Source organism: Manis javanica, chromosome 6 (genome assembly GCF_040802235.1).
Source record: "Manis javanica isolate MJ-LG chromosome 6, MJ_LKY, whole genome shotgun sequence".
NCBI lineage: Eukaryota > Metazoa > Chordata > Mammalia > Pholidota > Manidae > Manis > Manis javanica.
Window position 1 is genome coordinate 37075152 of NC_133161.1, and position 15277 is coordinate 37090428.

Genomic DNA, 15277 nt, shown 5'->3' on the forward strand with positions numbered 1-15277 from the left:
TTCTTATCCCCTCTATTTTTTAAGTATATCTTCAAAATTGAACTATAGAAAATGTAGACTGATGTCCAATTCATGTGCGATAGGACTTCTACAAATATTTTGAGTTCAGCATCTCAAATGGAAAAATTTAACTAGGGCAACTTTTTTTATATTATCTGTGTAAAATGGTAACTATGAGTTCCAATTAGAATTTCATCTGATGTAGAAAACATAATCTAACGAAATGAGACACACTATTTTTTACTGGTCTTCTTACGTCTATTTTTATACTTACATAATTATTAAACTCTAGCATATTTGTAAAATTTCTGAAAGGGAAGTGCAATTGACAGTGAAAATAAAACTAGATTGGTCTTAAATTTAAGACATAGATCCTAATTTTGAATTATATTTGGCTTTTATGTGTACAACTGCCCAGAATACTTTGGGCCTTTTTTGTTTATTTGCCTTTTGGGGAGACAATGGAGAGCTAGAGTAACATTTGACCCTTTGTTGATTTGATGGGAATTGTATTTTTCCAAAATTAGAGTATTTTTCCAATAGCAGACTGTACTAACCCTGGACATGGTGTATGCCAGTGAGGGTCTTGAGTGTGCATGTCTGTGTGGTGTGTAGTTTCAGATTAGAGGACTGAGAGCAGAGGGCATAGAGCAAGCTTAGGTATATTTCCTTTATTTATTTTCCACTTTTCCTTATATTCCCAGCTATGGAGGACCAGGAATTGGATGGGAGATTCGGGCCTGCCTACAGTGGGAGACAGAATCAAAATAATGGAAAACTAATTTATAGCTTTATAAATTAGTCCTGGTGTTTTAAATTTGGCCTAGTCATTTTCCCTGGGATATTAATTTCCACCTTGTTAAAGACCAAATGAAGTTTGATTTTTTATCCACCTCTCCATTTTACCTTATGAGTCCAGGCCTGGCTTTTTCCTTCTTCTTAACTCTCTCATATTTACTTAGCACTCTGATGCTGCTCAGATTCTTCTAACTGTCATCTTTATATTGTCCCTAACGTGTTTTCAACACCCCTCTGCTTTCTATTTGGGAGATTGTATGAAGGTAGTCTTAGATGTTAGAACCCTTTCAGGGCCCATTTGTAATAACCTGTACCCTGCAATGTATTTAAGCTATCCCCATGCCTATCATATTTTTATTAACCTCTATTGTAATTACAGATTTGTTTATTGGTGTCTACCTGTAGACTATATGTTTCATGATGTCAGAGGATTTGTCTTTCAGTGTTGAGTCGCTAGAACCTAATATTGTGTCTGGAACACTGGAGATCCTTAATAAATGAAGACTGTATAAATAAAATTCACGTATAACTGAGAACATGGTCCACTCCTTGCTCCTCTGTTTAAAATCTTTGCTGCTATAATTTTCCAAATCTCATACCTTGGGAGTTCTACCATACAAACAATTCATTAACAAAGAAAATCAAGGTGGTGATGGAATATCATTTGGAATGAGAACAAGGTTCAGCATAGTGATTTTCAAATATAAGCAAGCAAAAATCAATACTCATTGACTACTGATGAACTTCTTTGCACAAAATTATTCCTTTCTGCCAATTTAATTCCATAATTAACCTATGAGACTATTTTCTTGTTTGTTTTAATGAATTACCTTATTTCTTTTTCTGGGAAGTGTAGATGACCATCTTCCCATATGGGTATCTGTAGGTTTTAATCACATGGATAAATTTGATGGTATCTAATTTTTATTTAATAATTTTGGCTGCCCATGTGTCAATGAACAATCCATGCCATCTAACCTGTATTGTATAATTTTGAGCTCCTAGAACAAAGTGATTTATCAAAACTCCTCAGAACCAAACCACAAATTCTAATTCATAAATTAGAACTTTACAGAACCTAATGTTTATAATAGATGACAAGGCATTTAAGAAAGCTAAAACGCTACCAGAACACCCTGACTTGTGACAAAGCTGTTGGTGTTAGAATGCCAGTACTTGGCAAGGATAGGGATCTTGCCAGAAGGTTGAAGGGAAATTTTTTTCCCCTGAGTCTTTACTCTTTATGCATGATTCTCCTTCTGAAGTCAGAGTTATTATGTGTGATAAATATAACCTAAAAGTCAGAAAGCAGGTTAAACAGGTAATTGAGCATCCTGTACTTTTCTTTAATGGGAATGGGACTGAATATCAGAAGAGCTTTATTCATTGGGACCATGAAATGGATGATGGAAACAACTACAGAAAGGTCTTTTAAAAATTCCTTGAAATGCCTTATACCCAGCAAGGACTTTGTTAATATATTTATTTTTAAAGTTCAATTTATAAGAATATGTGCTAATTTTTATGCTAATGCTTAGTTCTTATGTTTATTATCATGTCTATGCCTATATGCTCTATTAGTTTTTTTATGGCTACTAATGCTTATCTCCTGTATTTTTTTTAAGTATATATTCAAAATTGAACTATAGATAATCTAGAATGAATGTCTGATTCACATGGGATAGTATTCAGAATGAGCACTGGTTTATCCAAAAACAAACAACAAACAAACCAAAAAACAAAAATCTGTTGTGATAAGTACAACATTTTAGACCAAGAAAATATGTTTGTGATTTTCTGAGTATTATCATTCTGTAAAAATATGGATTGTAGCTGGGACTCTACTAGGTAACATAGTTAAGGTGTATTTGTGAAAACAGAGATACATAAGATTACCAGTAATCCAGATAAATATAAGCCCCTTAATGGGTGGGAATTTGTCCTATTTATTTCCATTTTCCAGTGACTAATAGCCATATAATAAACCTATATAGAATATAAACAGAAGAAAGAATAGTTAAATAAAAAGACTAAGTAATTAGAATTTTAAACTTATGTTTGCTGATAAGTAGTTTTTCTTAAATTTTTTTTATCTAATTAGGATAAAAATTTTAAAGCTGAAATGAGTATAAAAAGGTAGATGTATGTATCATAATCTATTTCATTTCTATACAAAATGGTCAACATATGACTGGCAGCATATTGTTGCTTGGCTTTGCTGACAATTATGCTTTTTTTTCCACATTGTTTTTAGGCATTTCTGTATTGAACTAAACATGTTTACTTTCAGAAAATTTGAATTTATTTTGTAGTATGAATTAGGGAATATGTAACTATTTTAAATTCATTTTTGTGAAAAAATGATTTCCCCCATACTAGGCATCAGCTGGCATTTATAGAGGTCTAAATGTTAGAGTTTAATTTGTTATAGGTAAAGTTTGCCATTGCATTCATATAGTATCACCAAGTTGTAAGTTATTTATTTTGAGTACTTTGACCAGTGCTTAATTTTACATGAGGTTTAGGAGGTAACATAGGGAGTATGATATGCCATTCTTTTTTACTGAAGCAAATGTGTTTTCTCTTTCACTGGCAATTTAGGTGAAAATTTAAGCAAGTAAGTGGGATAATATTTTGCTTTGAACTATATTCATTCAGTTGTAACAAAAATAATTCATTTCAGTGCTGCTAGGTATCTATTCAGAGGGCTTATTTGCTATACTTTTTCTAAGAAAAAATGTAACTTGAAATGGATTCTCAGCTTTACCATATGTTTGTTATAATTCTCTTTGCAGATAGGTTTAACAGAAACATACAAGATACCTGAGCAAGTTCTCTGCTGATCTATACAATACCTGCATCCTAGTAGGTCATATTTCAGCTTTTATATGTTTGATAAATAGCCTGGCTTTAAAAAGCTCTGTCCCTGGTTCTGAAACCTCTCATGATGTATGAGCATGTCTTGCTGATAAATTCTAATGTCAGCCTCTGTGTGATAGTGATTCATCAGGTTGTAAAATTTGTGTTTAGGAAACACAATGAATTAGCAAGTTTCATATTTTAGTTGTGTTAAAATTAACAGTTTGTCCTTTCATTTTAAAGAGTTCGTAACAATTACCTTCCACAGTGTCAAAACCAGCTAGGATTTAATTAGAAACTGTCAGTTCTATTTATAAAAGCAAATATCTAGTATTAACAAATAAGTTGATATGACTACAGTGTTGGAATTGTTTACAGGCTGGTGACATGTTGATAATATGCAGCAAGCTACTGTAAGAAAAGTCAAACACTTGATTATGAGTAGGCACAGCAGCAATTAACATGGAAGCCTTGTAGCTTTATAGAGATAAGTATTTTGCCTATAAAAAGTATGGCTTAATAGACTGTTTATTTTTGCTGTTCAAGATATTTCCGTTGTACACAAATGCATTTATTTTGCAAGTCTGATTTTGTTTGTAAATATGACTAAAACCCCAAAATTGATTGTTTTTCCATATAAAAACCTTATATTTCTTATGTAATATTCTTAAGTAATTAGTAATGTTTTTGGCACTTCAATTCAATGATTCTCTTTTTTTTAAACTGTGCTTCTTAAGTGCTTTAAGTATCATAGAGAATTGTACTTATTTTTTTCTTTTACTTTAAATTAGTTTCAGATGTTCTTTCCTTTTGTTAGCAAAACTGTCCTCTTCCATATCTATTGAACTCTGAAACTGTCTGATTTATGTCATTTTCATATTGAGATGAACTAAATTAGAAAATTTTCCAAAATTGAACCTGATAAGCTTATTCTATTAATAATCCAATATAGATTAAAGTAAAATTCTAAAGTCCTCATTTTTTGAAAACCTGGTATTCTAAAATTCTAAAATCCATTGTTATCCTGGGGAAAAGAACCATCTACTTTGGTAATAACAGACTTCACATCAGCACCAACTTAGGTCTATACAACTGCATAAAACTTCTCCTTTTGTGGGTCATGTAAAACATGATTTTTTGCCATGTTTGCAACATAGCAAATGATTTCATTATTTGCTTCTTATTACAGTGAAGCTCATAAAGTATTTAGAATCAGAGAGAAATTTGAAAATTACACTTACATCATAAATCCAACTGAAATTTTGCAATATTTTCTGCAAAGTAAGCAGTTAAAGTTGAGCTACTACTAATTATTAAAATAAGACTTTCGTTTCCTTAGATATTAGATTTACATTATGTGGACTTAATTAAACACACTCCAAAAGCTCTTGTTAAGAAATCTTTAAGTGAATACATAATTTCCTAAAGGATTTGTTTCTATCAATAGTTAAAGGGTCAGATATGTTATTATTATTGCCTTTTGGTATTGATAAAGTGTCTTCTAAAATCCATTTTTTTGCATTATAAACATGTAGTTACAGAACCCAGTAAAAGTGTATTAGTGTTAGCATTCCAAATTTCATTATGGAAAAACACTTTTAAAAAATGTCAGTTAAATGATATCTGGTCAGATGACATTTCCCAGAAATGATTCTTTATTTAGAAACAAAAACAAGACAAAAGCAATTTATTTTAATCCAAAATGTATGTTTTTTTTTTTATAAAAGAGGTCCACATACTCACTGTGTCTACTCTACAGAATTTGTCCATTTTATTACACCACGTGTCAATTCAAGTTTACCTGGTCACTGCAAAAACTCGTGGCTAATATGTGTAATACAACACAGGAGGAGGTATTGCTCAGTTCAACTACTCTTATATACTTAAAAAAAAGTACAGAAATGTTTTGTCCACTTTAACTGTAGTCCAGACATAAAAGTTACAGGAAAGTTCTAGAAAATGGAATTATTTTATTTGGTTGCCACAGAACCCTTTGAAACCAGTAAATCAAAATGCTGAACTTGTACATATTTCCATTGGTCAGGAGCAGCATTGGTGAAACTTAAACTTATTTTTAGAAAGTAATATTTCTCTGCTTTTCTCTTTTCCAAGCACAACTGCAGTCTTGAGTTTTCCTCTGAAGTGGGTTTAGTTGGTTGTTTTTAGGACATGTTCGTTGGCACACCTATGACAGTTGCCTTCACTTCCAAGGCTGTACTTTTCTTCTTGCCTGCTTCCCAGAGGTGGATCAGAGGAGGATAAAGCTCACTGAATGCAAATGTTGGTTTCTGTAAGTAATTCCTCACAGAGCTATGTCTGCCGTCACAGTTCATGTCTTGAGAGAAGCAGCTGAACAGACATATCACACCAATAATACCCAGAAAGCCCCCAAGACAAGCCATAAGTGTTGTGGTGTTACTGGTCTCATACTCTTTTCGATGAGTGTCTAAACCTTTTGTGGTTACATTTACACATTGTTTTCTGTGTTTTTGATAGATGGTGGGGATATCAATACAAATTTTATACTCAGTTGATGGGTGCAGATGAGTAAGATTATATACCTTGACATCAGATGGTATCCGAGCACTTTGAGCTGCATGAGAATTCTCAGTCTTGATAAATGCTGTCCACTTAACACTGGATTTGAGAATTTTAGAACTTGCTTTCCAAGACACAAGAACTGAATTGGCTTGAACATCTTTTATTTTAATATTCAAAGATCCATTGTTATCCTGGGGAAAAGAACCATCCACTTTGATCATAACAGACTTCAAGTCAGCACCTACCAGGTTAGTTGCTATGCAAGTAAATAAACCCCCTTCTGTTGGGGTTATGCCTCTTATATCTAGTGTGCCTTCAGAATGGACATAGAATTTATCTGTCAGAGTATTGGGCAAGAGTTTTTGGCCAGAAGGTGTTATCCAGTAGATTTCAGGCTGTGGCTCTGCTGTAGCTCTGCAGTGTAAGGAAACATAGCTCCCAGCTTCCAAATCCAGATTAGAAGGAAAGCTCTCAGGAGCTATAAGAGGGAGACAAATTTCCATCATTTCCCTGAAATGCACCTGCCGAACATTTTGGCCTTGGAATTCAGGTGGGTCCACACAAAACAGTGACTCTGGCTCCATAAATCGAATGTTCGTTTTGTTCATATTAATCCAACGTATGACACAGTCACACCTGATGGGATTGCTGTGTATGCTGATTTCCTTGAGGTTTGGCAGAGACTCAATTGTACCCTGGTACAGGGCACTAAGGGCATTGCTGTTCAACATGAGTGATTCCAGCTTGGGAAGTCTGAAAAATGCGTTCGGGTGAATATAAGACAACCTGGGGTTGTTTGTAGCTTCTATTTTTCTTAAGTCTGGCAAGTTATCTACAGCAAGATTGTCGATCGAAATCAGCTCAGGCATATTATTTATCCCCAACTCTTTTAAGTGTAGCATATTGCTAAAATCACCCCTCCGTATTCTATAAATGGGATTTTTATTTAGATCCAAAAATTTGAGGTTTACAACTTTTTGAAGAGGAATGTGGGGTACTTTAATAAGCCTGTTGTCATAAAAAGAAATACTTTCTAAGTTTTCAAGTCCAACCAAGGCATTATCTGGTATTTCTGTGAGGTTTATACCAGCTATAACTAGGCTGCGAAGATTGATAAGCGGCTTAAAATTCATGTCTTTGATTCTGATGATTGGATTTTCCCCAATCATCAGAATCTCCAGATTGGGAAGAGCATCAAACCACTTACTGTTGATCATCTGCAATCTATTTGAATTGAGATGAAGTCGAAGAAGATTATGTAGGCCAACAAAGGCTCCGGGTGAAATTGTAGAAAGCAAATTGTGATTAATATAGAGTTCTTGTAAGTTGCTCAGTCCAGACAGACATTTTTCAGGCAGCTCAGTAAGTTTGTTTTCCTCTAGGTACACAGAAAGAAGCTGAGGCGTCTTTTTTACATTAATATTGGTGACTGAAGATAAATTGTTTTGAGATAAGTCTAGGCCAGTAAGGTTTACTGGAAAGTCTATAGAGTATTCAATTTTTGCAATATTGTTTGTCTGTAGGAGCAGAATCTGTGTGTCAGCAGGCAATCTGGCTGGGAAATTTAAAAGACCTAAGTCATTACAATCCACTGTAGATGCTTCCATATAAATGGATCTTGGTGTAAACCAAGGCCTGATTTCACATGTACATAATTGTGGGCAACCCACTTTTTTATCTACAGCTTGTACTAGTGTAGTGATAGCTAGGCCAAGTAGCACATGAATTCGGAGTGGCATGTCCTTCATCTTATCTTTCTTCTTCAGAAATGTAATGGGCCCTGAAGGATTCCACAGTCACTGCTAGTATGTTCAGGAAGAGCTGATTGATAAGGAAAATACTTGCATTTGTCAAATGATGAATGACATAGAACTGCAAAGTTTTCCTTCTTGGAAATAAGTGCCAGTGCCACAATTGTATTGTCCAGAAATGTTATGCATATTGGAAAAAAGAAGGTTGCTATCTCCTTTATGACAGAATATTGATATACTTTTTGAAGATGGAGTATGTATAGATGGTCACAGGAAACTGAGCAACTCATTTATTTAGAAGTGTAATATTCAAATCCCATGCTTGTTCGGTACTTGCAGGAATATCACCATGATGATAACTATTAATAAAATATATAAAAAAAAAGATTAGTCCAGAAGAAAAAAATGCCATAATTAAAATCCATAACTAATTATGATTATCTCATATGTAATATTCTTAAAGTTCATAATTGAGTCAATATATTTTGTTGACTTCATCCTGTTATGACTGACCTTGATAGATTTTGGCCCAGACATTGGACAGGCTGAGAAATTGAATCTTTAGAAGGCTGATATTATGTTACCAATAATGAATATGCTCCCTGAATCTTTCTGTTATTTCAAATTTTTGCTTGTTTATAACTTATAATTTTGTTTTTAGTTATGGGGGAAGAAAAAGCCTTTACAATGATGATGGCTTTTTTTTTCAAAGGGAGGCAAAATTCAAAGGTTGTAAATAAATAATACTGTTCAGTTACAATCAAATGAGGTTAGCCTTGTTCTCTAGGTTCCCATGGGACAACATTTAGAAACAGAATTATAAAATGAACTAGAAGTAGTGGTATTTAGTTGTATTTTGCATTTTCGTTCATACTTCTCTCCATAGTCTCCTTTGTATAAATTGTTTAAAATTTTGCAGTATTTGGAAGAGATTAAGTCTAACTTGCCTTGGAGGTACCTGCATATTGTCATTCTTAACTGAAATTCAGATTAATGTTTGACTGCTTTATTTTTCCCTGAAAATAACCTACATTCCATTAGTCACTAACAATGAAGAAGTAACTTTATTACATCAGTAAAACGGGCACTTAGATATTCCTTCTTTGAAATGGATACTGATGTCTTTATCACATAAAAATAAGCAATCCAGAACCAAGTTGCAATTTTGATATGTGCTGCATTTTAAAGCACCACATTACTTTTAGATATGCGCTTTATCAGCTGGGCTACTGGTGAGCTCTCCCTGCAAGTGTACAGGACAGCTGGAGCACTCCTGGGCTAGTCATCTTGGGGCTTTTGCCTGCCAGCAATAATGTTCTCCTGAATAATCAATCTATAAAGACTGTTCTCTCTTTCATTTCAGTGCAGTACTGACATTTATAATGGCATTGTTGACTGACTCTAAGATAAGATGGGTGCTTTTGTGACAAAGATAATATATTTGGAGACATGGTCCCTATGGAGAGATAGAAACAGTTTTTTTAAGTAAGAAAAATTATTTTTAAACAATTTGAAGTCATACCTAATTTTCCTCATCCTTTATTTCAAAAGATGTGAATTTATCTAAAAACTGGATCATGAAGTTCAGGTAATTACTGAGTTATCTTGAATTGAAAGTGTATTTTCTTTTTTTTTTTCATTATTTCATGTATTTGCTGTTCCAAAATTTCATTTTATTTTTTTATTGGACCTTTCAGCTCTTATGCCTAACCTGTTTTAAATAGACTCTAAATCCCTTGAAGAAAGAATCTAATACAGTTCCTTCTTCACTGGAGATGCCTGATAAACCATTAGCCCACAGAGCCTCCACAATCTGGGGATCCTCTTCTCTTTCTCTGTTTCTTATGTGCACCTTCTGCCATTTTCCTGCACGCAACCTTCCCTCTGTCAGTAGAGCTCTAGGTGCCTCATCCTCTTCTCTCACCTGGAGCGACTGTTTCTTTGTTTCAAGTTAATTCTTGTTTACAAAACCTCAGTTCAAGCATCACTTCTCTGGGAAAGCTTCCCTATTAAGGCCCCTGTTGTCAACCAGCTGTACTGAGCCACCCTCTACAGTGGTCCCATAGTCCCAGCATGCACCACGTCAGGATATTTACTTGGTTCTCTCCTTCCCAGGCACTCACTTCGTTGAGAGTGTAAGGCCTGCCTGACTTTTCCAGCCCCTGGTAATTAGAACATACTAGATGCTCAAGAAATGTTTTGAATGAATCCATGAATGAATTATATTAATAAATGTGTATGTTCATCTTTTTCATATATAATTTAAGCAGTTTAATCTTTTTAACTTCCTAATTTCAATATTCTGCTGCTTTAACTTGCTTAAATCTATTACTTAACACAGAATGTGTTACTTATATTAATAAAATTCAAAGATTATATTTGAGTGTAATACAAAGGAACATTAGACTTTAAAGAAAAGCCAATCTAATAGTTTATCTGTAGTTTATTCCTTAATTTGTTCAGTCAACATCTAATGAGCACCTTCTATGTCCCAGTTATTGGGTTAATAACTGGAAGATAAAAGGTGGTTTTATTACCCTCGTAAACTTTCAGTTTAGTGGGGAAACACAGTAAACAAATGGTTGTAATACAGTTTGAAGGCTGATATGGGAGTATATAGGATGGTTACCTGAATAAAATTTAATCAGAAATGTATTGCCTTTTATTCCCCAAAGAGAAAATGTCTAGGTACAAAATACAAAATACGTTTTTGCATGTTCCCTTAAATGAGTCAGTTGAGATCTGTGAAATCACAACCGACAATCAGTTAGATCTACTTTCTCCAGCAGAGCAAAGAGATTCCTATGACCTCTTTATGTTAACTGGAGGATTAGAAATATTAAAGATGAAACATTCGTTTTTGGGAGGGTGTTAACCTAATAATGCCACTCTTTATTTTTAAAGTTTTCTTTAATTTATATCTGTGTTTGTTTAGAAACTCTTCTGTCCTCATTTCATCATTTATATAGCTATATGCCAGAAACAATCACATTTGAACTGGATTTATTCTGGAAATTTTTAAAAATAAGGAGAGTTCATACAGTGGGGGGCAAATTGAAATTTTATTTCTCCAGGTCTGTAGGATGAAATTGTCAGTGTGAGAAGCACAATAGAGGATATAGAAATTTTGCCCTTTTTATTGTAATAATTGATTTTTTTTTCTCATGTCTTTGGAAATGATTGTGATGCTTTCACTAATGGCCTATTTGGCATGGATTGTTTGTAGGATAGTAAGGCAGTAACAACAACTTATATCTTAGTGGTTTATGGTTTCAAAGGCCTTTCTTATTCATTGTTTATTTTATATTAATGATGACCTTGTGTGATAGGCTGGGGAGGTACTTTTATCCCCATTTTTTTATGTAAAAGTATTGAGACCCATCTGTCTGAGATCACACAGCTAATAAATGATGAGGTGGGATTAGAATCCAGGTTTTGTGTTTAGGTCTACAGATCTTTGTAGTAATCCACATTGCATATGTGTATAGAGATGAGATGAAATAATTTTAACAGAAAGGTTAAGTAATGATTTTATTTCTTAGCAAGGCAGGTGTTAACTTGGTCTTCAGCTTTCCAAATTTGGAAAACTAAATTTATTAATGTACTAATAGTGAGTAGGGTGTGATTCTCACTAAACAAACTCAAAAGGGACAAAACCAAAATGCTAGTACATTACAATGAGAAATATGACTGTCAAGAGAATACAGATACCTGAATCTGCTGGTCAATGCTGCTGCTCCATTTAAAAAAATATACTTGGAAATACAAATTATGAACCTGCAGTTTGCTTGTGAATATATAATCAGAGGCTGGGAAGTCAAGTAAGACCTCATAATTATCATAGTCATCAGAAATGAGCCTGACATCTGCTTTTGTAAAGAATATGTTGTCACAGGAACCAGACTTCTTAACTCTCATGGCTCTTGGTGTGACCTCAGGCCCAAAACCTCTGTTATGGAATTTCCTGAATTCATTCTGAGTCACTTTTTATCTGTGTCTTAATCATTGTTCACATTTCTGTTTTCACTTACTGGACTTAAAATTATTAGACATTAGATCATTAGATTATTACTAGACATAAAGCTATTAGATTATTATCCCCTTACTAGATTGAGAGTATTATTAGAGACTGTGTTTAACTCGCTTTTGATTATATTAGTACATTTGATTGGTTGCTTAGTACCTACTCCAGCACCCACAATGTACAGGTCCTTAACCAAATGCTTGCTAAATGATAACTCAGAAATGTCTTTCTGTAATTCGGATAATAGCATATGGAATAGTGATTAAAATGACTTTTTGTTTCATCCTAAGTGACAATAAAAACACAATCAGGAGCATAATTATTGATATACTTGCATAATTTCCTAGATTCTATCAATTTACTAGGATTGTTTTTTTCCTCTAAAATAAGAGTAAGACTTATACTTCAAAAAAAATCAGTATTTCCACTTGAGTTTACAAAGTTTTAGGACGGTTGCTTGGGAGCCTAACATAAGTACCAGAGCATAATTCACTTTCAGTAAGTATTATGGGTGGATGAGTAAATGGATGTATGGATATATGGTAGTAGATAGCATGTCAGAAAAGTTTAGTGCTCTTCTTCCTTAAAATATAAGCCATATAGAATTTAATGTTACTAACAATAGGAGCATTTTCATTAACTGATTCCATGTTGTTAGGGTGAATATTCATATGGTCATACTCTTAGGAGCTAAGCGCCCACTCATAATTATTGTTCTTCTCAGTTGTTTTTCATGTAAAACCATTTTAGAAGGTAATTTTTGTAACTTCTTTTAGGCAACCAAATCTTTCATAATAAAGCAAAGTAAGTTATAATTGAATTGTATAGAAGTTTAAAAGATAATGTTAATAAAGTGTCACCAGGGATGAACACTGACATTTCAATGAAATGTATTATATAAAAGTTCTTTTAAATTATTTGAACGAGTGATATCCAAATTCAACATAGGCCCTTATTAGAGTTTATCACCTATCTACTCTCATTTATTCTTTCATTCAATCCTTCAATAAACATTTGCTGCAGGTCTTCTGCATCACTGAAGTCACTGTGCTTTCATTTCTAATCTCTTCATTTTATAAGGTTTTTAAAATTTTAAAAATTGGTAATTGATTTTCATTGACAGTATAATTTGACAAGGGTTTTTTGTTGTTGGTTGATTCAGAAGATCTTTATTTTAAACTTAAAAAATCTTAAGATGTGGAATTTTCCTAATACATATGTCCTTTTGGGCTTTCTGAATTCTTTTCACAGTATCTTTAATTTTTCATGTTGGCTCCCCCATCCAATGTAGATATTGCCTGAGGAAGAATAAAAGACCTAAAGCATTTGATATATTTTAATTTATATATGTAATGTATATATAAATATACTCTGGTCAGCAACATGGAACTTAGTGGTTTGGGCCATTAAAAGGAAACAATTTTAAGAATTATTATATCTTATATTTTTAATACCTATGGATACTTATTTTAACATGAGATTTCTTTAATGTAAAAATAAAAATTGTTTCTAGGTATAACTATATATGCAAACTTTTATGGCAAAAACTACTTTTTCCTTAAAGATCTTCATTCTTTTAACTTTATCTGTTTATTTTATCACATGTGAAACATTGATTCAGGGCCTACTTTTTGACAAGCCCTATTATAGACACTGGGAAGTCAGCAATAAATAAGATGCAATGTCTACTACCCAAGGTCTCAGTTACTGAAGGAGTAATAGTGGAGAATATGGCATGGTAGCATTGACTTAAAATGAAAAATGTATGAGAACTGCTCTGTGGCTGTACAAAGGAGGGAGTGTTTAATTCTTTCCATCTGATAGAAGCAACCTGAATGTTCTGTGTTCTTTCATGAGGCTTAAAAATCAACTCAAGTATACTGGGGAAACACATAAGAAAATTTTAAATCCACTATCTTTCAGATGAATTTTTAAATTCTAGAGCTTAAGAACAAAGTGTGGCTTCTCCCTGTACCTCATTATGTGTAGTCCAAAGACTACATGGTCTGAAGTAGAAAACATTTGGATACTTTAGTTAAAAAATTGGTGAAGATAGGAAGTTGCCATGGCTACGTTAAAGCCCTGTTTTTCCTTTTTTCTATAGCGAACTGCTAGCTGAGTTCATTTGTATAAAGACTTAAATCCTATTCTCCCATTATCTGACTTTTTATTCCTTTGTTGTAAGACTGTCTTTCTTCAATTCTAATTGAAGGTTTCATATCCCAAAGGTATTGCTGAGTTATACAATTGCATTCCTGTAAGAGAGTATTCTTTTTCCCCTCAAGAAATATTTATTTTATAATTTTTCAAAGCCATTTGAATTTGTATTTCAACTTTCAGGTAGTAGAAAAATGGTAACTAGAATAGCTTGACGAGTGCTGTCTTAATATATTCATCTGTTAATAAAAAATTGGTATAGAGGAAGAAAATTTGCATTGTGTAAGAAACATGGGTCAGGGTTAGTAGATGATTTTTTAATTGTGGACAGGACACCTCACTTTCCTATGCTTCAGGTCATCGATCATTAAAATCTGGGAATTGTTTATAGGATCGTTAAGTTTCCTTCATATTCTAAACTTACATGATACTACTCTGTGAATATAAAATGTTTTTAAAAAGGTGTCTAAAAAATAGCTGTGGGTAAACTAACAACCAGTTTTAGCCTTTGCATTTAATTGACCACAAGTTTATATTTAGTACTCCAGTCTTATGTCAATGACTCATTAGCAATAATGTGAAAACAGTGAATTTTAGTTATTATGAGGCCTTTAAATTCTATCATTAATTACCTATTATTATTCCTATTTCAGTTTATGTTTATATCTATTTACACAGTGGTAAATGAAGATAGTTACTTTGGTCATCAAATTAAAGTGGACTAACCACTGTGTAAATAAACTGCCTGGATTAAATCCTTTGTTGGAAAAATAAGTTGTCAGTAACTCATTTATTATACACATATTATATATTATATATACATAATATTAACACTGATATATGAACAATATATCCATTTGGATTTTTTTTTTGCTAAATTGAAAGATATGGGTCTTTGGTAATATTGAAGTTTCAGCCATCTGAATAAATATGTTATCATGTACAATTACTTTTTGGTGTCAGAAATTTTTAGCTAGAGATGGATATAGAGATATATTGGTTCTCAACCTCATTTCAGTTGTGCAATGCTTTGTTCAAATAAAGTCTTACCTAGATTCACAGCAAGTCAAACATAGGAAAGAAGACCTATTCTGGTTAGCACAGGAGATGGGGTGGTAGAAGTGAGTGTAATGAGGCAGAGATATAT

The 15277-nt window shown here is 33.1% G+C and overlaps 2 protein-coding genes across 8 annotated transcripts in view; one reads left to right on the top strand and one right to left on the bottom strand.

Moving 5' to 3' along the window:
* The window catches only part of IMMP2L (inner mitochondrial membrane peptidase subunit 2), a 917077-nt gene that overhangs the window by 441423 nt on the left and 460377 nt on the right, over window positions 1–15277 (top strand). The gene's annotated exons all lie outside the window — the stretch shown is intronic.
* LRRN3 (leucine rich repeat neuronal 3) overlaps window positions 5174–15277 on the bottom strand; it is a 34982-nt gene continuing 24878 nt past the window's right edge. The window contains exon 2 of the mRNA XM_017672374.3: window positions 5174–8308. Within this exon, the coding sequence (XP_017527863.3) occupies window positions 5820–7946 (2127 nt within the window). The 5' untranslated portion in view covers window positions 7947–8308 and the 3' untranslated portion in view covers window positions 5174–5819. The remainder of the gene's footprint in view (window positions 8309–15277) is intronic.